General features: G+C 39.8%; 2 protein-coding genes and 3 pseudogenes across 7 annotated transcripts in view; 1 reads left to right on the top strand and 4 right to left on the bottom strand.

Annotated features, from left to right (window-relative positions):
- SETDB1 (SET domain bifurcated histone lysine methyltransferase 1) overlaps positions 1-16463 on the bottom strand; it is a 43526-nt gene extending 27063 nt beyond the window's left edge. For 2 of the 6 annotated variants that reach the window (XM_012767490.2, XM_076000099.1), the window contains exons 1-3: positions 16375-16463; positions 15009-15279; positions 13827-13978 (exon numbers count right to left, since the gene is read on the bottom strand). In XM_012767490.2, the coding sequence (XP_012622944.1) occupies positions 13827-13978; positions 15009-15268 (412 nt within the window). In that variant the 5' untranslated portion in view covers positions 15269-15279; positions 16375-16463. The other 4 variants (XM_012767493.2, XM_076000101.1, XM_076000100.1 and 1 more) reach the window with 4 other exon arrangements.
- Positions 7887-24349, top strand: part of LOC105873007 (polyubiquitin-like) — a 46562-nt pseudogene continuing 30099 nt past the window's right edge.
- Positions 19227-20754, bottom strand: CTXND2 (cortexin domain containing 2). The gene has a single exon (XM_076000103.1). The coding sequence runs from the start codon at positions 20548-20550 to the stop codon at positions 20383-20385; it is 168 nt and encodes a 55-aa protein (XP_075856218.1). The 5' UTR covers positions 20551-20754; the 3' UTR covers positions 19227-20382.
- Positions 22742-23578, bottom strand: LOC105873006 (14-3-3 protein theta pseudogene; annotated as a pseudogene).
- On the bottom strand, positions 23757-24231 carry LOC105873011 (anaphase-promoting complex subunit 11 pseudogene; annotated as a pseudogene).

Here is a 24349-nt window from a genome sequence, read left to right as displayed (position 1 = left end):
TGGTTAAAAACCACATGAAAAAAAGAAGTTAGATCTTTACCTCAAATAGCACACAAAAATAAACCCTAGTTGGATTAAAGACTTAAATGTGAAAGGAAAAACTATGAAATTTCAAAAGGAAATATAAAAGAAAAGCTTCATAACCTAGGGCAGCAAAGGATATAAAAAGCATTGACCATAAAGGAAATTGCTAAAAATTAGAATTTCTGTTTATCAAAAATTAACATAATAAACTATAAACTGAGAATGACAGTCGTACTTCATAACTGCAAAGGATTAGTAATTAGAGCATATAAACACTTCCTATTCCCTTAAAAATGTGAGCAAAAGACAAGAATAGGCATTTCAAAGAAAAACTACAGATGACCCACAAACACTTGAAAAGATATTTAAGTTCATTAGTAGTCAAGAAAATCAAATTTAAAATTGCAATATCTGGCCGGGTACGGTGGCTCATGCCTGTAATCCTAACACTCTGGGAGGCTGAGGCGAGTAGATTGCTCGAGGTCAGAAGTTCAAAACTAGACTGAGCAAGAGCGAGACCTTGTCTCCACTATAAATAGAAAGAAATTAATTGGCCAACTAATATATAGAAAAAATTAGCCGGGCATGGTGGCACATGCCTGTAGTCCCAGCTACTAGGGAAGCTGAGACAGAAGGATTGCTTGAGCTCAGGAGTTTGAGGTTGCTGTGAGCTAGGCTGATGCCACGGCACTCACTCTAGCCTGGGCAACAAAGCGAGACTCTGTCTCAAAAAAAAATTAAAATAAAAAAAAATTGCAATACCCAAGACTAGCCTGTGCAATCAAGTGAGAGCCTATCTCAAAAAAACAAACAAACAAATAAATAAATAAATAAATCATACTATCAAGTGTTGTGGAGGAGGTACACAATGACCACTCTCATCCACTGGTGGTAAAAATAGAAACTGGAGCTTGGGTAACATAGTAAGATTCTGACTCAAAAAACAATTAAAAAAACAAAAAATTAGACGTGTAGTTACATGTGCCTAAAGTGCCAGATACTCAGGAGGCTAAGACAAGAGGATCACTTGAGCCCAGAAGTTCAAGGCTGCAGTGAGCTATGATCATGCTATGTACTCTAGCCTTGGTGACAGAGTGAGACTTTGTCTCAAAAAAAGAAAGAAAAGAAAGAAAGAAAAGGAAAGAAAGAAAAGGAAGGTAAGAAAAAGAAAGGAAAGAAAAAGAAAGGAAAGGAAAGGAAAGGAAAGGAAAGGAAAGGAAAGGAAAGGAAAGGAAAGGAAAGGAGGAAGGAAGAAAGGAAGGAAGGAAGGAAGGAAGGAAGGAAGGAAGGAAGGAAGGAAGGAAGGAAGGAAGGAAGGAAGGAAGGAAGGAAGGAAGGAAGGTAGATAGATAGATAGATAGATAGATTCGGTACAACCACTTTAAAAAGCTGTGTTTGCCTATTAGTTATCTAGTAAGTCCAAGATTTCCACTGTCTAAGAATTAGTGACTGTGTTCTTACAGTATAATCCTAAAAAGACTCTTGTACATATGCATTAGGAGACATGTACAAGAAGATTTAGAGCAGCATTATTCATACTCTCAAAAAACTTAAATCAATTGTCTACAGTCAGGAAATAAATTGTGGCATATTTATACAATAGAATACCATACTACAATAAGCAACCGAACTAAGCATCACACATCAAAATGAATCTAAAGGCTGAGTGCGGTGACTCACACCTGTAATCCTAGCACTCTGGGAGGCCGAGGCAGGCAGATTGCTTAAAGTCAGGAGTTTGAAACCAGCCTGAGCAAGAGCGAGACCCCATCTCTACTAAAAATAGAAAGAAATTAATTGGCCAACTAAAATATATAGAAAAAATTAGCCGGGCATGGTGGCGCGTGCCTGTAATCCCAGCTCCCTGGGAGGTTGAGGCAGAAGGATCTCTTGAGCCCAGGAGTTTGAGGTTGCTATGAGCTAGGCTGATGCCATGGCACTCTAGCCTAGGCAACAGAGTGAGACTCTGTCTCAAAAAAAAAAAAAAAAAAAAAAAAGAAGAAGCTAAAGAATGCATACAGTATGCATGATTCCAGTATATATGATTCCATTTATACAGTTCAAAATAAGCAAGACAAAGGCACTTCTGGTAACAGTGATGTGAAAAGGTCAGATAAGTCCCCTATGCAGAAAACAAGTATGAAACTAGATAAAATTATCAAAAACAACTATTTTAGGGCACTGGAAATTGACTAAAGGCAAATAATAAACTGAGAAGTATTTATGTCTGAAAAACTACAAAAGCTTCTGGAAAGAAAAGTAGGAATCTATAGACCTTTTACCTGGTGCAACTTTCATCTCTACCTCAACCCCTAGCAAAGTGGACTAAAACTGTAGCTTTACCAACAAAGGACTAAACATAAAAATGAGGAGTTAGTGCTAATCATAGGCTACAGCTCTAGTTGAGCTGCAAAGCAGTCAGAATTTTTTTTTTTTTTGAGACACAGTCTCACTCTGTTGCCTGGGCTAGAGTGCCGTGGCATCAGCCTAATTCACAGCAACCTCAAACTCCTGGGTTTAAGCAATCCTACTGCCTCAGCCTTCCGAGTATCGGGGACTACAGGCATGTGCCACCATGCCCGGCTAATTTTTTTTCCATATATTTTTAGTTGGCCAATTAATTTCTTTCTATTTGTAGTAGAGACAGGGTCTCGCTCTTCAAACTCCTGACCTTGAGCGATCCTCCCACCTTGGCCTCCCAGAGGGCTAGGATTACAGGTGTGAGTCACCGCACCTGGCCCAAAACAGTCAGAATTTAACAAGATTTTGAAAATGAGAGAGCCATAAGAAGAGTTGAAATAAGTTCTTCATACATTCTTGGCTGACTGCAAAATGATGTATATACCAAAAGGACCCAAGAGAGTCTTATAAAAAAGCAAAAGCCAAAGGAGATATGAGAACTAAATGCAACTCTGAATGCATTCCCCAGACCTCTATAAAACTCACTGGTTAAACCACGTAAAAAAGTCAATACTTGGGAGCCAAGCTAAAAAATAAAAAGTTAAAAAAACTACATAGAGACATCAGCAGCTGCACACGTCAAGGAAGACAGACTTGGCAGTTTAAGTCCAGGAAAATTACCTTAAAAAAAAAAAAAGGAGGCCGGCGTGGTGGCTCACACCTGTAATCCTAGCACTCTGGGAGGCTGAGGCAGGCGGATCATTTGAGCTCAGGAGTGTGAGACCAGCCTGAGCAAGAGCGAGACCTAGTCTCTACTAAAAAAAATAGAAAGATATTAGCTGAACAACTAAAAAATATGTATATGAAAGGAAATTAGCCAGGCATGGTGGCACAGGCCTGTAGTCCCAGCTACTCGGGAGGCTGAGGCAGAAGGATCGCTTGAGCCCAGGAGTTTGAGGTTGCTGTGAGCTAGGCTGATGCCATGGCACTCTAACCCAGGCAATAGAGTGAGACTCTGTCTCAAAAAAAAAATAAATAAATAAATAAAATAAATTTAATTTAAAATTAAAAAAAAAAGTGGACACTCTTAGGAAAATAATTAAAATTTGGATTTGCCATATTATCTAAAATATCCGAATTTCAACAAAAGTGATAAGACATGCAAAGTATATGTGACCTATATACTCAGGACAAAAAAATCCTATTGATAGAAACTGACTCTAAGTGGGCCCAAATATTGGATTTACAAATATGCTCAAAGAACTACAGGAAATTAAGTTCAAAGATTTAAAGGAAGGCCGGGCGCGGTGGCTCACGCCGGCTCACGCCTGTAATCCTAGCTCTCTGGGAGGCCGAGGTGGGCGGATTGCTCAAGGTCAGGAGTTCAAAACCAGCCTGAGCAAGAGCGAGACCCCGTCTCTACTATAAATAGAAAGAAATTAATTGGCCAACTGATATGTATATAAAAAATTAGCCGGGCATGGTGGCGCATGCCTGTAGTCCCAGCTACTTGGGAGGCTGAGGCAGTAGGATCGCTGGAGCCCAGGAGTGTAAGGTTGCTGTGAGCTAGGCTGACGCCACGGCACTCACTCTAGCCTGGACAACAAAGCGAGACTCTGTCTCAAAAAAAAAAAAAAAAAAAGATTTAAAGGAAAATATACTAATATTTAGTCAACAACAGAGAATCTCAAGAGAGAAACTGAAACTATAAAGAACCAAATGGAAATTCTGGAGTTGAAAATACAAAAACTGAAATGAAACACACATTAAAGGGTGCTAAGTGGCAGATTTAGAATAACAGAAAAAAGAATCAGTGAAAGTAGAATATAGATACCAATACATAGACAAAAATTATATAACCCAAAGCACAGAGAGAAGACTAAAGAAAAATTAACAAAACTTCAGAGACTTGTGGGACAGTGTCAAGCATTCCACCATGTATGTAATGGGAATCCCAGAAAAAAGGGAGAAAGGGCTAGAAAAAAATATAACAAGATATAATGGATAGGCCGGTTGTGGTGGCTCACACCTGTAATCCTAGCACTCTGGGAGTGCCAAGGTGGGAGGATTGCTCGAGGTCAGGAGTTTGAAACCAGCCTGAGCAAGAGCGAGACCCTGTCTCTACTAAAAATAGAAAGCAATTAATTGGCAAACTAATATATATAGAAAAAATTAGCTGGGCATGGTGGCACATGCCTGTAGTCCCAGCTACTCGGGAGGCTGAGGCAGAAGGATCTCCTGAGCCCAGAGTTTGAGGTTGCTGTGAGCTAGGCTGACGCCACAGCACTCACTCTAGCCTGGGCAACAAAGCAAGACTCTGTCTCAAAAAAAAAAAAGATATAATGGATGAAACATTTCCAAATTTGATGAAAAACCTGAATCTACAATCCAAGAAGTTCAATGAACCTCAAGTAGGATTAATAGAGAGAACTATACATAGATATATCCTAGTCAAACTAAATTTGAAAGACAAAAAGAAAATTTTTAAAGCAGCAAGACAAAAATGACATACATGATACAAAAATGTAATTTCATCTGATTTTGACTCGAATACTGTCAGTCAAGAATTCTATATTCCAGATAAACAAAGACTGAGAAAATCCACTTTGAGCAAAACTGTACTATAAGAAATATTAAAGGAATTCCTTCTGGCTGGAAAAAGATGACACTGGATGGGAAACTGGATCCCTAGGAAGGAATGAAAAGCAACAGAAATGGTAAACATCTGGGTAAACATATATATAGTTTCTCTTTTCTTCCCTTACCTTTGTCAAACATAAGGTTGCTTAAGGCAGTAATTATAAGACTAAATTATTGGCTTTAAATGTATATGGACGTAAGGCCAGGCACAGTGGCTCATGCCTGTGAAATCCCAGCACTTTGGGAGGCTGAGGTGGGAGGATAACTTGAGGCAAGGAGTATGGGACCATCCTGAGCAAGACAGAAGACACTGTCTCTTTAAAAAAAATTAGCCAGGCATGGAGGCATGAACCCATAGTCCTAGCTAGTCAGGAGGGTGAGGTTGAGGATCACTTGAGGCCTGGAGTTTGAGGTTACAGTGAGCTATGACTGTACCACTGATGTACTCCAGCCTGGGTGACAGAGCAAGATCTGTCTCTAAAAATACAAATAAAAACAATAGCATCAAGAGTGAGACCCCGTCTCTACTAAAAAATAGAAATGGGTGTGGTGGCTCACGCCTGTAATCCTAGCACTCTGGGAGGCCAAGTCAGGAGGACTGCTCAAGGTCAGGAGTAAGAAACCAGCCTGAGCAAGAGTGAGACCCCCGTCTCTACTATAAATAGAAAGAAATTAATTGGCCAACTAATATATATAGAAAAAATTAGCCGGGCATGGTGGCACATGCCTGTAGTCCCAGCTACTGGGGAGACTGAGGCAGGAGGATTGCTTGAGCCCAGGAGTTTGAAGTTGCTATTAGCTAGGCTGACACCACAGCACTCACTCTAGCCTGGGAAACAAAGTGAAACTCTGTCTCAAAAAAATCGAAAGAAAGACAGAAAGAAAGACAGATAGACAGACAGACAGACAGACAGAAAATACTAGCCGGCATGGTGGCGCATGCCTGTGGTCCCAGCTACTCGGGAGGCTGAGGCAGGAGGATTGCTGGAGCCCAGGAGTTTGAGGTTGCTGTGAGCTAGGCTGACGCTGTGGCACTCACTCTAGCCTGAGCAACAAAGTGAGACTCTGTCTCAAAACACAAACAAACAAAAATACCAATAGTATCACATAGGAAGAGAGTGAAAATGGAGCTATACTGGTAGAGAGCTGCTATATTTTACCAGAATTAGGTTAGTGTTAACTGTAACAGATTATGATTAGGTAAAGATGTAACCACTAAAAAAAAAAAAAAAAAAATCAGAAGAATTTTAAAAGGTTTACTGAAATATTTGTTTGACCCAAAGAAGGCAAAAAAGAAGAAATAAATAATAATAAAAGACATAAGACAGATAAAAAACAGTAAGATGGCATATGTAAATCCACCTATATGGATTCCCCTTAACCTTGTATGGGCTCAACACTAAAAAGGCTGAGACTGTGAGAATTTATTAAAAAAAGACAAGATGTAACTATATATTGTCTACAAGAAATACATCAAATCCAAAGATAAAAACAGATTGAGAGTAAAAGGACAGAAAGTAATACACCATGCAAATAGTTACTATAATACAAATAGAAAGGCTACAACTTCAAAACAGAAATATTACAGGAGGCAAAAAGGGACATTTTATGATAAATGGTCAATATATGACGAAGATAAAACAATTATAAATGTATATATGACAAACAACAATGCCCCTAAACACAGGAAGCAAAAACTGACACAATTAAAAGAAATAGATAGGCATGGTGGTCTGTTTCCTGTTTCAGCTACTCGGGAATCTGAGGATTACTTGAGCCCAGGAGTTCAAGGCCAGCCTGGGCAATATAGCAAGATCCTGTCTCACAAAAAAAATTAAAAAAGAGAGAGAGAAGAAGAAACAGACAATTCAATAAGTTGAAGATTTCAAAAATCCTTCCCAGTTGTTAGAACAAGTAGACAGAAAATTAATAAGGACACAGAAGGCTTGAACAACACTATCAGCCAACTTAACCTAATCAACATTTACACTCCATTCAATAGCAATATAGAATACAAATTCTTCTCAAGGACACAATGGAACATTCTCAAGGACAGATAGCCGAGACTGTAGCCCACATTTGTAATCCCAGAGACTCAGGAAGCTGTGGCAGGAACATCGCTTGAGCCCAGGAGTTCAAGGCTGCTCTTGTGAGGTATCATTGTGCCACTGCACAACCTGGGCAACAGAGCCACACCCTGTCTCTTAAAAAAAAAAAAAAAAGAAGAAAACATAATATGCTAGGCCATACATAATGAAAACATCAATGAATTCAAAAAGACTGAAATCATATAAAGTATGTTTTCTGATCACAAATTAAATTAAAAATTATTTTTTTTCCAGAAAGCATTCTGGAAAATCCCGAAATATCTGGAAATCAAACAACATATTTTGGCCTAGCGTGGTGGCTCACGCCTGTAATCCTAGCTCTCTGGGAGGCCAACGTGGGAGGATGCTCCAGGGTCAGGAGTTCGAAATCAGCCTGAGCAAGACCCCGTCTCTATTAAAAATAGAAATTAATTGACCAACTAAAAATATATATACAAAAATTAGCCGGGCATGGTGGAGCATGCCTGTAGTCCCAGCTACTCGGGAGGCTGAGGCAGGAGGATCTTGAGTCCAGGAGATTGAGGTTGCTGTGAGCTAGGCTGATGCCATGGCACTCACTCTAGCCTGGGCAACAAAGTGAGACTCTGTCTTTAAAAAAAAAAAAATTTCTAAATAGTCCACTAGCTAAAGAAAAACCACAAGGGAAATCAAAAACGATGCCACGTTGAATGAAAATAAAACACAACATATAAAAATTTACGAGATGAGCTTTTTTTCGGATCTGCCATCTCCGGTGGAACCGCCACCAAGATGCAGATTTTCGTAAAAACCCTTACAGGAAAGACTATCACTCTCGAGGTCGAACCCTCGGATACAATAGAAAATGTAAAGGCCAAGATCCAGGATAAGGAAGGAATTCCTCCAGATCAGCAAAGACTGATTTTTGCTGGCAAGCAACTAGAAGATGGACGTACTTTGTCTGACTATACCATTCAAAAGCAGTCCACTCTTCATCTTGTGTTGAGACTTTGTGGTGGTACTAAGAAAAGGAAGAAGAAGTCTTATACCACTCCCAAGTAGAATAAGCATAAGAGAAAGAAGGTTAAGCTGGCTGTCCTGAAATACTATAAGGTGGATGAGAATGGCAAAATTAGTCATCTTCGTCGGGAGTGTCCTTCAGATGAATGTGGCGCTGGAGTTTTTATGGCCAGCCACTTTGATAGACATTATTGTGGCAAATGTTGTCTAACTTATTGCTTCAATAAACCAGAAGACAAGTAATTTGTACATGAGTTAATAAAAGACATGAACTAAAAAAAAAAAAAAATTTACGAGATGCAGTAAAGCAATGCTTAACATGACATTTAAAGCTTTAAATGCTTACATTAGAAAGCAAGAAAGGTCTAAAATTAATAATGTAAGCTTCCACTTTAAGATGCTAGAAAGAGAAGGGCGAATCCAACCTAAGTAAGTGGAAGGGAAAAAATAATGAAGATCAGATTGGAAATCAATGAAATAGAAAACAGTAGAGAAAATAAATCAATAAATCCAAAAGCTGGTTATTTGAAAAAGAGCAAAACATGAATAAGCCTCAGCTAGATCAATCAAGGGGTGAAACAAAAGATCCAAATAACCAATAATGTGAATGAAAGAAGAGACATCACTATAGAATGTACAGAAATTAAAAGGAATCACAAGGAATACTATGAACAACTTTATGCCAATAAATTAGACAACTTAGATGAAATGAACAAATTCCTAGACACAATTATCAAAACCAACCTGAGAAGGAACAGAAAAATCTCACATATATCAGGTAAATAAAATGAATTAGTAATTAAAAACCTTCCCACAATAAATTCAATATAGTATCCTGCTTTAGATCATAGAACAGAAAAAGTCCAGAAACTGAATAAAGCATGGAGTTTAGATAAAAGTAACATGTGTCAATGTCTTCTTCTTAGTTTTGACAAATGTACCATAATAACACATTAACAGTTTCCCTTAAGAAACTGGATAAAACTTTTGTTCCTTCTCTACTCCCACTGCTTCATTTGACCAACCTTAAAAAAAAAAAAAAAGAAACTAGACAAAAGGCATGCAGGAACTCTGTATTATCTTTTCAATTTTTCTGTAAATCTAAAATTATTCCAAAATAAAAAGTTTATTTAGAAAATCTTTCCACAGAGAAAGTCCAGGCCAAAATGGCCTCATGGCTGAATTTATCAAACATTTAAAGAAGATAACCATTCCACACAAATTGAGAGGAGGGAACACTTCCCAACTCATTTTATAAGGCCCATATTACCTTGATACTAAAAGAAACAAACACATCACAACAGAACTACAAACCAATAGCCCTCATGAACATAGATGTAAAAATTCTTTCAAAAAATTATCAAATCCAATCCAGCAACATATAAAAAGAAGTATATACTAAGATCAAGGGTGGTTTATTCCAGAAGGTGAGGCAGGTATAACATCCAAAATATAATTACTGTACTACACTTTATTAATAGAATAAAGGATAAAAGCCATATCATCATATGATGATTAATAAAAAGTAGATGACAAAATCCAATTCAGCTACGACAAAAAGTCTCAGCAAACTAGGATTAGAAGGCACTTCCTTCACCCTGATAAGGGACATCTACAAAACACTTACAGCTAACATCATAATTAATGGTTATAAACCAAATGTTTTCACCTTAAGATCAGGATGAAGTAAAGAATGTCTGCTCTCAAAACTTTCACTGAACTCATACCTTGATATCTAATCAAAAAAAAAAAAAAAAAAAAACAAAAAACAAAAAAAAAACTTTCACTGAACATTGTACTGGAGGTCCTAGTGAGTATAATATAGAAAGAAAAGGAAATAAAACACATCCAGAGTAGAAAGGAAGGAGTAAAACTGACTTTATTTCCATGATTTGATTTTAGAAAATCCTAAGGAATCAACAAAAAGCTTCTAGAACTAATATGTGAGGTTATAAACTATAAAATCTATACACAAAAATCAACTGTTTTTATATCCTAGCAACCAATAATCCTAAAATAAAGAAAATAATCCCATTCTTATTAGCATCAAATATACTGAGGAATAAATTTAACAAAAAAATGCAAGACTATGAAACATTGCTGAGAGAAATTAAGACCTAAATAAATGGGGAGATATCATATTCATGTTGTTAAAAAGGCAATACTCTCCAAATTGATCTCCAGATTCAATATAGTCCCTATTAAAAATCTTAGCAGGTTCTTTTTCTTTGGTAAAAACTGACAAGCTGGCTGGGCGTGGTGGCTCATGCCTGTAATCCTAGCTCTCTGGGAGGCCGAGGTGGACGGATTGCTCGAGTTCAGGAGTTTGAAACCAGCCTGAGCAAGAGCGAGACCCCATCTCTACTATAAATAGAAAGAAATCAATTGGCCAACTAACATATATATAGAAAAAATTAGCCGGGCATGGTGGCACATGCCTGTAGTCCCAGCTACTTGGGAGGCTGAGGCAGAAGGATTGCTTGAGCCCAGGAGTTTAAGGTTGCTGTGAGCTAAGCTGATGCCACAGCACTCACTCTAGCCTAGGCAACAAAGCGAGACTTTGTCTCAAAAAAAAAAAAAACAAAAAAAAACAAAGCAAGACTCTGTCTCAAAAATAAACAAATAAATAAATAATAAAAATGTATATAAAATACAAATTTTAGGCCGGGCGCTGTGGCTCACGCCTGTAATCCTAGCTCTTGGGAGGCCGAGGTGGGCGGATTGCTCAAGGTCAGGAGTTCAAAACCAGCCTGAGCAAGAGCGAGACCCCGTCTCTACTATAAATAGAAAGAAATTAATTGGCCAACTGATATATATAAAAAATTAGCCGGGCATGGTGGCGCATGCCTGTAGTCCCAGCTACTCCGGAGGCTGAGGCAGAAGGATCACTCAAGCCCAGGAGTTTGAGGTTGCTGTGAGCTAGGCTGACGCCACGGCACTCACTCTAGCCTGGGCAACAAAGCGAGACTCTGTCTCAAAAAAAAAAAAAAAAAAAAAAAAAAGAAAAAAAAAAATACAAATTTTGGTCTTACAATAACTGATTTCAATACTTACCATAAAGCTATAGTAATTAAGAGTGTGGTGCTAGTGTAAAGATAGACATTTAGATCAATGTGACAGAATAGAATGCAGAAATAGACCCTCATATTGATTGGATGGTTGATTCTGATAAAGGTATCAAAAAGATAGTCTTTTCAATAAATGGTGGTGAACAACTGGATAGGCATAAGCAAAACAAACCCTCAATCCTTAACTTAGAAACTTTTAACTCTTCAAAAGACACTATTAAGAAAATGAAAAGACCAGCCTACACATCTAGAAGAAAATATTTACAAAATTTATAAAATTTGATAAATGAATGTACCTAGAGTATATAAATAAGTTTTCTTTTTTTTTTTGAGACAGAGTCTCACTTTGTTGCCCAGGCTAGAGTGAATGTCGTGGCATCAGCCTAGCTCACAGCAACCTCAATCTCGTGGGCTCAAGCGATCCTACTGCCTCAGCCTCCCGAGTAGCTAGGACTACAGGCATGCGCCACCATGCCCAACTAATTTTTTCTATATATATTTTTAGTTGGTCAATTAATTTCTTTCTATTTTTAGTAGAGACAGCGTCTTGCTCAGGCTGGTTTCGAACTCCTGATCTCGAGCAATCCGCCTGCCTGGGCCTCCCAGAGTGCTAGGATTACAGGCGAGAGCCACCATACCCAGCTAAATAAGTTTTCCTTTTTCTTTCTTTTTTTTTGAGACAGAGTCTCACTTTGTTGCCCAGGGTAGAGTGAGTGCCATGGCGTCAGCCTAGCTCACAACAACCTCAAACTCCTGGGCTCAAAGCGATCCTGCTGCCTCAGCCTCCCAAGTATCTGGGACTAGGCATGCACCACCATGCCTGGCTAATTTTTTCTATATGTATTAGTTGGCCAATTAATTTCTTTCTATTTATAGTAGAGATGGGGTCTCGCTCTTGCTCAGGCTGGTTTCAAACTCCTGACCTTGAGGAATCCACCCGCCTCGGCATCCCAGAGTGCTAGGATTACAGGCCTGAGCCACTGCGCCCGGCCAGTTTTCTAAGTCAATTATAAGACAATTCAATTTTTTTAAAAGGGAAAAGACTTGAATAGGTATTTCCCCAAAGAACATGTACAAATGGCAAATAAGTAAAAAGATGCTCAATATCATTAGTCATTAGGGAAATGCAAACTACAATGACAATATGATACCACCACACACCAACCAGAATGGCTAAAATAAAAAACTGACAATAAAAAATATTGGCAAGGAGGAAGAGCAACTGGAACCCTAGTTTGCCAGTGAGAATGTAAAATGGTATAACCACTTTGGAAAATAGTCTGGCAGTTTCGTCAAATATAACACTTACCATAAGACCTAGCAATTCCACTCCTTAGTGGTATAACTGGACTCAAAAAGAATCATTAACACTCATCCAAAGATTTACACATAAATGATCATAGCATTATTCATAATAGCCAAAACTAGAAATAAAACATGTATCAACTGAGGAATGGATAAAAACACATGGTACATCCATATAATGGAATATCATTCACCAAAAAGCACCAAACTACTGATACATGCAATGATGTGAATGAATTTCAAAAACATTAAGTGGGACGGGCGCGGTGGCTCACGCCTGTAATCCTAGCTCTCTGGAAGGCCGAGGCGGGTGGATTGCTCAAGGTCAGGAGTTCGAAACCAGCCTGAGCAAGAGCGAGACCCCGTCTCTACTATAAATAGAAAGAAATTAATTGGCCAACTAATATATACAAAAAATTAGCCGGGCATGGTGGCGAATGCCTGTAGTCCCAGCTACTTGGGAGGCTGAGGCAGGAGGATTGCTTGAGCCAGGAGTTTGAGGTTGCTGTGAGCTAGGCTGACGCCACGGCACTCACTCTAGCCTGGGCAACAAAGCGAGACTCTGTCTCAAAAAAAAAAAAAAAAAAAAAATTAGGTGACATGAGATGGAAAAAGTCTTTGGAAAAAAGAAAAAATAATAAAATAAAAAATAAAACCCAAAAAACCCAGAACATTAAGTGACAGAAGCCAGACACAAAAGACTGTGTATTATATGATTCTATTTATATAAAATTTCTAGAAAAGACAAAGCTATATAAAAAGAAAGCAGATCAGTGTTTGCTGGAGGTGACTGGGGACTGATGACAAACAGGCACAAGGGAACTTTTTGTGGTGATGCAAGTTGTTCTAAAATTGTGTTACTGTAAAAATTTACTAAAACTCAAATTGTACACTTAAAATGGATGAATTTTATGGTATATCAGTAATACCTCAATAAAAATGTTAAAAAAGGAAAAACAAAAAACCCACTCTATTGTTTTGGCATCCATACATAGGTGCTAATGCTACCTTTAAAGAAAGCATAGAATTCACCATGTCCCATTGATCCTGGAAAGAGGAACAGAATTCATAACAGAGCTTAGGAAGAATGAGGAAAGGAGAGTAATGCAATCATGGTATAGCACATAGGGAAGATCTAAGATACTAACAATGTTGCATTTTTCTCTATAAGTCAAGTCATGCATTTTGGATTACAGAGTTAGTGATAATGGTTTCTTCTCTCTTCTATTACCTTCTATCTATTCATCTTCCAGTGTTTCAACTTCAATTATGAGAGTTTCCTATCCAAAGCCTCATCCCTTACCTGAATCAATACTGAGAACATCATCATCTTCATCAGGAATCTCAATTATTTCTGTAGGTCTGGAAGCTTCGTCCTCAGAGCTACTGTCCCTGTATTGTAGGCCCAGCTTGGAGTAGAAGTCCTTCACCAAAGACTCACAGTTAGTCACTGCCCTAATATTAGAACACAAGTAGAAAAGATCAAAGCCAGTAGAGGTATAGGAACAATTAGAATTTATATATATTTAAGTATAGACTATTCTCAACTTAAATGGGCCATATTCCAAAGTGGCTCTGTTTAGAATTTAGAATGCTTTCCTCATAGAAAAATGTTTTAAATAGTGATTTGGTTTCTAGATTAATTCCTCAAAAATCCCAAATAAGCACAAAGTACAGTACCTTCTTTTTTTATTTTGTTTTGTTTTTTTGAGACAGAGTCTCACTCTGTTGCCCGGGCTAGAGTGCCATGGGATCGGCCTAGCTCACAGCAACCTCAAACTCCTGGACTCAAGCAATCCTTCTGCCTTAGTCTCCCAAGTAGCTGGGATGACAGCCATGCACCACTATGCCCAGTTAATTTTTTCTCTCTATATATATATTTTTAGTTGACCAATTAATTTCTTTCTATTTTTAGTAGAGACAGGGTCTCTTGCTCAGGCTGGTTTCTTACTCCTGACCTTGAGCAATCCTGCCTCGGCCTCCCAGAGAGCTAGGATTACAGGCGTGAGCCATCGTGCCTGGCCCAAAGTACAGTACTTTCAATCTTACCTAATTATTTATCTTGTTGTTATTTGAAAATATATTCTAAGTGACAATTAGGGCACCAGAAGCAAATCTTTTGCATGTTTAGGAACTTATTAATGCTGCATAGTTACAAAAGACAGCAGCTCTTTATAATCCTTGCTCCCTGAATGATCTTACTAGGGAAACAAAGCAATTGTTCCAGAATACATGAGCAAAGGGAAGGGACTCAAGACTTGGATTCCCCTATTGCTGATCATATATCAGCCTCCAAAAGATGAAAATTCTACTTATGGGTGATTAGAATGTTAAAGTTTAGACCATAAACTATGAGGAGGGGTAAGGTTCTATACATCTGTACTTTGTACAGTATAAAGTCCTTGTATACAATGTCATCAAGAAATATACTCTAAAGATGTCTGTCAATGGAGAGATTTCCTTCTATTTCCCATATAGTCCTCACCTGGATGCATCATCAAAGAGTTGGTCAACATGAGCCACCTCAGATTCTTTCTGAATTACCCACGTCTCCAACTCTGCTAGCTGCTTCTTACGCTGCTGTACACAGTCCATCTTCTCCAGTTCTTCATCGATGAACTGTCTCAGTTCCTCCATAGAGATACCCAATTCCTCAACCACTGCCTGTTGTAGCTCTGCAATCTCTTCAGATTCCACTGCAGCTGTTGCTGCATCCAAACCAATGCACCCAGGAAGGGAGGACATACTTTTGTCCTCTGCATGGAACAGAAAACTAAATTTACTTTGGAGTCATTATAACCACAATTAATATAGAATTTCAGTTCTCTAATACAACTCATTCCAATTCTGCTACCGCTTATTCAAATAATCTATTTTCTCTCCTCATTCTCCAGAATCTGATGCTGAGATTTAGTAGCATTCTCATCACCTGCTATAGACTAACAGGCCTGAATAAGATTTAAAAGTTTGAGAGGACACAGAGAACATTCATCATGCAATAGGGAACTATAGAAAACAATGTTTTAGGAAACCAAGAAAACCGATACAATAGGAAGATATTTTGTGATCTAATCTGTTCCTTACCTGACTTTATAAATCTTTGTCTATATGCTATGCCTAATTTGGATAAAACCCCTACTTGGTGCAGACATTGATCTATATAACTCACTAACTTGGTATTGGTGTTTTCTCTTTCATTACTTATTTCCCTTACATTACTTTGCTTCTATGTGGAAATTTATTTTTAAAAAGCCTATGATAGTTAAGCACACAAAAGTTTGCCACGAAAAGGTTTCCCCAAAGGAAAGGGAAGTAAAGCAATCTGGGAATAAAATGAGGCTACCTAATACCCACAATCCAAATAACCCACACATTCACGTTAACTGCTTTTTTTTTTTTTTTATCAAACGGTAAACCAAAAGTAACGCCAGAATGCCCTACGATGCCAATGCCAGTTCTCAAAGACTCCATTTTTCCTTTGCCCACATACCGGCCCACCCCCATGGTACCTATTTTAGAGGTGCGTCCCACCCATCCGCAAGCCCAGCTCAGCCCCGCCCCCGCTGGCCTCTCGGGCACGACTTCCTTCACCACTCGCAGACCTCCTCCCACAAACAAAACATCCCAGATAAGCCTTTGGTCTTCCAATAACTCAATTAACAGTATTCCCCACACCTTCCTGCTTCCAGGTATAAGGGCTCTTTTTCACCAACCAGACTCCAGACTCGCGACCCAGGGGTCGGCCTCGACGGAAAAGAGCGAAACCGAAGGGAAAAGGGAGCGGGGGGAGGGGGGAGGGGAAGAAGCGTGAGGGAGGGAAGGGGAAGCAAAAGAGAAGCCCGGAAGCAAACCTTTAGCGCCGTTCCGGTCACCGCGACGGTAGCCTGACGGGGTCAAATCGAAAGCCGCGGGGCGCCCCTCAGAGGCTACGAAAACTAAGATGACTACGCATGCGTTAAGACAGAGCCTTCCAGGACACACGTGAGAAGCGACTGGCAGGTCAAGGTAGGCGTGACCAAGAGGCTCCACCTCTCCCACCAGCCCCCGACTAGTAGCCGTAATTCTACGTTTATTGAATACTTAGTTGGCAAAGACTCGTAGGTTTAGTTTTTTTTTCCTCTCAGTTTTACTTGATTTTTGGCTGTGTGTGTGTGTGTGTTTTAGATAATCTCGCTCTGTCGCCCCGGGTAGAGTGTAGCTCACAGCAACCTCAAACTCCTGGGCTCAAAGGATCCTCCTCCCTCAGCCTCCTGAGTAACCGGGACTACAGGCGCCACCATGCCTGGCTAATTTTTTCTATATATTTTTAGTTGTTCCGCTAATTTCTTTCCCTTTTTAGTAGAGACTGGGGTCTCGCTCTTGCTCAGCCTGGTCTCAACTTTTGAGCTCCAAGGATTCTCCTGCCTCGGCCTCCCAGAGTGCTAGGATTACAGGTTTGAGCCACCGCGCCCAGCCCTGAGGAACAGAATTTAAATGAAATTTTCCAAAGTCACACAGCTAAAAAGGTGCAGAGCCAGGCAATTTGGTGCTCTTGTACCATTATTTAATGTAGCTTGTTTATCCCAGTTTGGAAGGAAATATTGATTATATCTTCCCACTTCTTTGTTTTCCTATTCTACTGCCTTTCTTTAGTTCTTATTTCTTGCTAGGACAAAATAGCCTCCTAATTGGTAGGCCTTATTAAAAATCAATCCTAAATGTAGCTCTAAAATAAAGTTTTGCTCTGGTCACATACTCTTGCTTTAAAACTTTTTTTTCTGGCCGGGCACGGTGGCTCACGCCTGTAATCCTAGCACACTGGGAAGCCAAGGCGGGCAGATTGCTCGAGATCAGGAGTTCGAAACCAGCCTAAGTGAGACCCCGTCTCTACTAAAAATAGAAAGAAATTAATTGGCCAACTAACATATAGAAAAAATTAGTTGGGCATGGTGGCACGTGCCTGTAGTCCCAGCTACTCAGGAGGCTGAGGCAGTAGGATTACTTGAGCCCACGAGATTAAGGTTGCTGTGAGGTAGGCTGATGCCATGGCACTCACTCTAGGCTGGGCAACAACGTGAGACTCTGTCTCAAAAAAAAAAAAAAAAAAGGAAAATGTTCGGAAAGATATACATATATACAAAAACTAACTTAACAGCAGTTACCTTTGGAAAGAAGAAATGAGAAACAAGGCAGTGGTCTAGGAATTTTTTGTCTTTATCCTCCCCTATGGAAAACAGTATGGAGGAACTTTTTTTATCCTTAATATTTAAAAAAATTTTTTTTACTGTGTGCATGTGTTACCTTTACAATGATAAATTTAAACTGTTGATTCAAAAAATAAATATAGAACCCCAATACACACTTTATAGATTAAAACTGGATGGGTTCTGACTCAATAAAACTTCTCTGCAGACTGATTGAACCTGTAAGCTTCCAGTTTGAAGTGAGTGAAAGGAATAGTTAAGGATGTCACATTAACAGATTATATGAGCAATAAACCAGACAGAGCCAAGGTCTGTGGGCTCCAACTCCCTGAATCTCCCAAGGATTATCTGGCCACTGGGACTGGAAATACTCTATTGTCCAATAGCTAAATTTCCCTCTCTCTTGACCAGTATTCATATTAGCCCCATATGAGTTTGCCTTAGGTTGCTCTTCTTTTTCTGCTTCCACAGATGATGCACTTCTTCTGAGTGATGCATTTTTTTCTTAGGTTACTGGGGGAAGTCAGATAATTGTCAAACCTGTGATTCTCTAGTGACTATATACTGATGTACTCATTAATCATGTGTTTGTCTTGCAGCTTATATTAAGAAGCTGGGGGAGAGGAGGAAGGCTAATTTCTGAGTTCCTGGAGGGAACACACTGCAGCCTTCAAGCACCAACATCAATCCTAATCTGCTTTTCACCTAACCTGCACCTTCCCCTTTCTTTTCACCAAATCAAAATGCAAATCTTATTTCTCTCTCCCTCTTCCCCAATTCCAGTTTAACCAATAAGGCACCCTATCTGGTGCAAAGTCTAATAACTCCCTTGAAAGGCTTTGATTCCCCTGTCCCCATTTTCAAAGAATGCTGTGGCTTACTCAAGCTAAGGAAGGGGGCAGAACCACTTCCAGGAGTCAGGAAGAGAGACAATAATCAAGTCTTTGCTAACAGTGCATGGCTAGAGTTGTGTCTTCATACCATGTAGTATTGCTGTTAAAGCCTAGTACAGCATGGTCCCATGGATATATAACTTCTCAGAGGTGACTGCTTGTTGGTCCAACTACCTACATAAGCCCACGTGATGCCCTATACTTAGAGTCTAGGGTTATGGCTCTCAGGTTATGCTCACATGCTAGGTTACTGTTGCCTAGAATACTTGACCACTGTGGCTGGATGTGAGGGCTTTAATTCTCTATCACTTGCTGTGTTAAAACCAGTTCTCTTCAGCCAAACACATGTTAAGCCTTGGTCAACAGCCTAGATGCCCCCTTTCTCTCTAGTGAATTTCCTTGCTAACCTTCCTCCTAGTTAGTCCATAGCCCACTCTACCAAGTTTCCCTAACTTCAGATTTTGGAGAGTAGGAACAATGATTTCTTTTTTTTTTTTTTTCTTTTTTTCTTTTGGCATATTATGGGGGTATGGAACAATGATTTCTTTCCCTTTTCTTTTAAAAGATCCCTGAGATGATGATTATCATATAGTATGTATTAATTTCTTGTGAATACCATGACAAATTATCACACCAGGTGGCTTAAAACAACAGAACTTTATTCTCTCACAGTTGTGGAGGCCAGAAGTCCAAAATCAAGGTTGTCGGTGAGGACACACTGCCACCAAAAGCTCTAGGGGAGTACCCTTCTTTGCCTTTTCCAGCTTCTCGTGTTTCCAGGCAAGGGTTCCTTGGCTTGTGGCTGCATGATTCCAATCTCTGCCTCTATCTTCACATGTCCTTTGTCTCTGTCTCCTAGTGTCTTCTCTATTTTTTACAAGGACAGTTGTCATTGGATTTAAGGTTCACTTAGATAATCCAGGATGGATTTATTTATCTTGAGATTCTTTTTTTTGACTAGTCAAGTGTAGTAGTGAGAAGGGGGGAAAGTAGTAGAACAAGGAGTTCAATCTGTAACTGACTGTGAACAATCCAGTGAGATAACTCATTACCTTCAGACCTGCCTATCTTGAGATTCTTAATTACATCCCCAAACACCTTTTTTCTAAATATGGTCACATTCATAGGGGCCAGGAGTTAGGACATGACTATATCTTTTTGGGGGCCCCCATTCAACCCTCTACATGTTATTTTATAGATGAGGAGATTAGATTTGGGTTGAAGGAGGTTAAGAGATTCACCCAAGGCAAATTACTCCCCGTTTACCACAGAGCTCTGCCCACTTGAGAACAGCTGATTTTGCAAATCCTCACACACCAAAAAGGTATTGTTAGACTCTTATCATAGGACAATTGGTTCCTGCTGATCTTACATTTGTATAACTAAAGGGGCCTTTCAAGTTCGCCACTTCTAGGTGGGCTTCTGAAGGGCCTTATTAAGCATAATGATATTATGTTACATCATAATATTATGGCCCACTGTCCCATCCTAAGGACACTAGATACCAAAGGATTGAAACCCATGGCCTTATTCTAGCCAATTAATTCAGCCTATCTCTGTCCTACTTTAGGAACCCATTTTCCTGAATAGGAACAATATAAACTGGCTTGTGTTTTATCTCCTTTTACTATTCTTAACTCACCTTTATGTGCCTATTATAAAATGAAAGAGTGAGAAGACTGAGAAACAGGGAAGTGAAATAATATGAAATCTATATTGTAATAGTCTGTGTAAAAGATTTCAAATCTCTTGTGAGGGGGAGTCTACAAGGTTTTATCATACTTCAGCTCAGAGATGGTTCTGTGGTTGTGGAGCCGGCCTTGTAGGGATTCTTCACCAACTTGGCACACCGAAAAATCATCACTATTAGGAATAGAAACAGAAGAACAACAAAGGCAATGGCAAAGCCTTTGTCCACATCAACACTGCTAGACAGGCTTGAATCTTCCATGGGGGCATGTGCCTCTTTACCATTGTCCAGCTACAGCTACCTCCTCAGGTATATCTTCAGATTTGTCATATCCTAGACAAAAGAGAACAAAACAAGGTTATTGCTTTGTATGTATACATATGTGTTTTCTCAATAATATAGTGTGGAAACCAAAAAAAGGACCAAAGGTTGAAAAAAATCAGGAAGACAAAAAGCAGTTAAACTCATAAATATAGGTGACTGACAAGATATACACATACATAAAAGCATAAAATATCTGGAGAATTACTTCGAAGCAAAACATAAGCAAATATATATAACCTAGAAATCAACTAGGGCTTCCTTGTTCTGTAAGATCCTGGTAAAATTGTCTTGAACATCCCTATTCTGTGTTAGATCCAAATCCCTCTTTAAGGTGATTTCATCAAATTCTAAGAGTACTTATTCTACCTAATTTGCTGTATAGTCTTAATTCACTGGGTATGAACATGAAATTGTTTTATGTTTTCTAATCACCACATTTAACTGTGCTGTCATTGTCTTAATTAAAAACCAGGGACATCCAAGAAGTGATCAATTTCAGTTTCTAACACTTAGTCCACCAAAACGATTCTGAAAAAGAAAAATAAACCAGGAGCGTTTTTTTTTTTTAGTTTTAAAATATCCACTTTATTCCATATAGCACTTAACCAGATATCATTTACATTTGAGGAAAAGATGGCCCATGAGATTGATCTATAGTAAAACACTCTAAGAAATGTAGTCCAATTTTATACATTTCCAGGCATCCCTAGACAAGTATATCACAATGCAGAAATATGGGTATCACTACTATATTTTACATAAGATAAAAGGGAAGTATCAATAAACTTCAGAAAGTAGTAAATTCACCTGTCTCTTAAAATATGGGTATCCAATTGTTACAAAGCCATAGTAAATGGTTTATAAAATGTAATTTTATTTTATGTTATTCTGCTGTTACATAGGGCATAACATTTTCACAAGGCTTTTTTGGGACTACAGTCAATGATTAGCAACACACAATAGTGGTCCAACTCTCTAACAATCACTAGACAAACTGGACACCCTCCCACATGTGCACAAATCTGCATGGAAAAGTACTAAAGTTTTAGATTTAGACTTGTGTACTTCAATTTATTTCTCCTTTCTACTGTATTAAGAAATGACATTCACTTTAATTTGCCAAAAGCAATGCTTATATTCTGGCAGCAACATGCTACTTCTATTACACAGTAAAGTGAATACCAGAACTACAAAAGCAGGAGGTGTAAGTGAATTTTTATTGGGAAGGGAAGTTGTCAACTTAAACAGCAGCAAATGGCCAGGCGCGGTGGCTCACGTCTGTAATCCTAGCACTCTGGGAGGCCGAGGCGGGTGGATTGCTCGAGATCAGGTGTTCGAAACCAACCTGAGCAAGAGTGAGACCCCGTCTCTACTATAAATAGAAAGAAATTAATTGGCCAACTAATATTTATAGAGCTGGGCATGGTGACACATGCCTGTAGTCCCAGCCACTCGGGAGGCTGAGGCAGTAGGATTGCTTGAGCCCAGGAGTTTGAGGTTGTTGTGAGCAAGGCTGACGCCATGGCACTCACTGTAGCCTCGGCAACAAAACAAGACTCTGTCTCAAAAAAAAAACAGCAGCAAATGAAGAGTGAATAAGGAAACTCGCTGTTGTCACAGATATACATGACCTCCATAATATATGATATAGGAGACATTTCAATTTGTGACTCCTAGCCCAGAAATGTCAAGTGCTTTTTTTTTTTTTCAAGTGCTTTTCCATTCAATTTTCTGAATTCCTACTAAGAAGGAATACCGTAAGAGCATGGAAAAGTTGCTTACTGAAAGAAAAAATCTCCAAAGAGTAAAGAGGGAATGTAGAAATTAAAAAGTTATGTAGAACACTCCTTAAATTGTAATTAACTACATTTTCATATCTTCACAGTAATACAAACCACAGTCACTTGCAGAACTGATTCAGATTACTTAAATACCAGATACATTTTTAGTCTTCTACATAAGTGTTTTGAAGTTACTTATGTTTATATGAAATGAAGCTATTAATACTTTTCTACAGCAGTAACTGCACACCAGGAAGGCCGAGACAAACACAAATCACGGAATGGAGTTTTCCCAAAGCTGCAGTGTGAAAAGACTATAAACAGTTGATTCCATACGCATGAATAGGTTTCTTTGCTATAGGAAATCCAAGTGGAATAAGGAATGGAGATGTGTAAAAAGGTTTCTTGAAGGGAAGAAGGATGACACCCTGTATGCATTTAGTTTTCAGCCCCTTCTGCTGCATCACATTCTTCTCCTGCACTGTCTGATGTCCATAGTGTTAGGTTGTCTCTAAGCAACTGCATGATGAGGGTGCTGTCTTTGTATGAGTCTTCATTCAGTGTATCAAGTTCTGCAATGGCCTCATCAAAAGCCATTTTAGCCAGCGTACAGGCAAGCTCTGGGTTATTAAGGATCTCATAGTAAAATACAGAAAAGTTAAGAGCCAGCCCCAGGGGGATTGGGTGTGTGGGTTGCATCTCTTTCTTGCTTATATCAAATGCCTCTTGATAATCTCCTAGGGAATTATCTATTGTTTGTTTTCGATCATCACCACATGCAATTTCAGCGAGGTATCGGAAGTAATCTCCCTTCATTTTCAGATAGAAGACCTTACTCTCTGGATTAGTTGCATTGGCTATTAAATACTTATCCAACAATTTCAGGACCGTGGTGCAGATGGACCTCAGCTCAGACTCCACTTTCTCCCGATAGTCCTTAATCAGTTGCAACTTCTTGTCGGAGGTGTCCGTTTTCTGCTTGATGCTTGAGATGAGCCTCCAGGAGGACCTGTGGCCCCGACCACATTCTTGCAGGCCACCGAGAGCAGGTTGCACTCCTCATTGGACAGCTCGGCGCCCTGCTCGGTCACTGCCTTCATGCAGGTGACCATCTCCTCGTAGCGCTCAGCCAGCTTGGCCTTCTGGATCAGCTCTGTCTTCTCCACCATGGGCGGGCGGCGTGGGGCCGGGGCCAGGCCCAGGGCCGAGGATGAGGACGAGGAGAGCGAGGCGAGCGCCGACCCCAATCCGGAGGAGTCCTCCTCAAGAGCTTCACGTCTCTGCAACCTCTAAGCGAGTCCCACCACTTTCATCTGCTTTTGGCTTTAGCTGAGGACCCTCCCGTCTCCATTTTTTTTTTTTTCAGGGTTCCAGTAGTTTAATGAGTTTTACGTATTCGATAAAAGTATCAACATTGTGATGGAAAAACAGATGCAGCTCCAGACCTTTTTTCAACCCTGTCATAGGTCCCCTGGGGGCCCATCTACAGCGGAGACCACAGCCACCGGTCTCATCAAGCAGACCAGGTCTCAGGATGCCACGTGGGGTGAGGGACCAAGCGCAGGTGGGGCGCAGCCCGCACTCCTTGAACTTCCACTCCTGGCGGCACTTGGGGCCTGCTGCTGGGCCTGCTGCGCGTGCAGCCACTTCCACTTGAGGATGCAGTGCATGTGGAAGCAGTGCGAGCACTGGCCCCACACCAGCGGGCAGTCGTCTGGGGCACCTTACAGTCGGGACAGCAGCCGTTAAATGCCATCCTGCAGATGCCGCAGTTCTCATCATTGGCCACCCAGAGCCAAGTGCTCACGCCGTTCCAGCACTTAATTTTCACCTTCATGGCAGCAGAGCCTGCGGGTTCATGGTTCACAGGTGGAGGCCAAAACTCCCGCGCACTACATTTTCATCTCCCTGGAAAACAAAGCCGAAAACGGAGTCCGCCCCCACAAGTCCTGTCT

Source organism: Microcebus murinus, chromosome 2 (assembly GCF_040939455.1).
Source record: "Microcebus murinus isolate Inina chromosome 2, M.murinus_Inina_mat1.0, whole genome shotgun sequence".
Classification (NCBI taxonomy): Eukaryota; Metazoa; Chordata; class Mammalia; order Primates; family Cheirogaleidae; genus Microcebus; species Microcebus murinus.
This window is presented reverse-complemented; position numbering and strand designations above follow the sequence as displayed.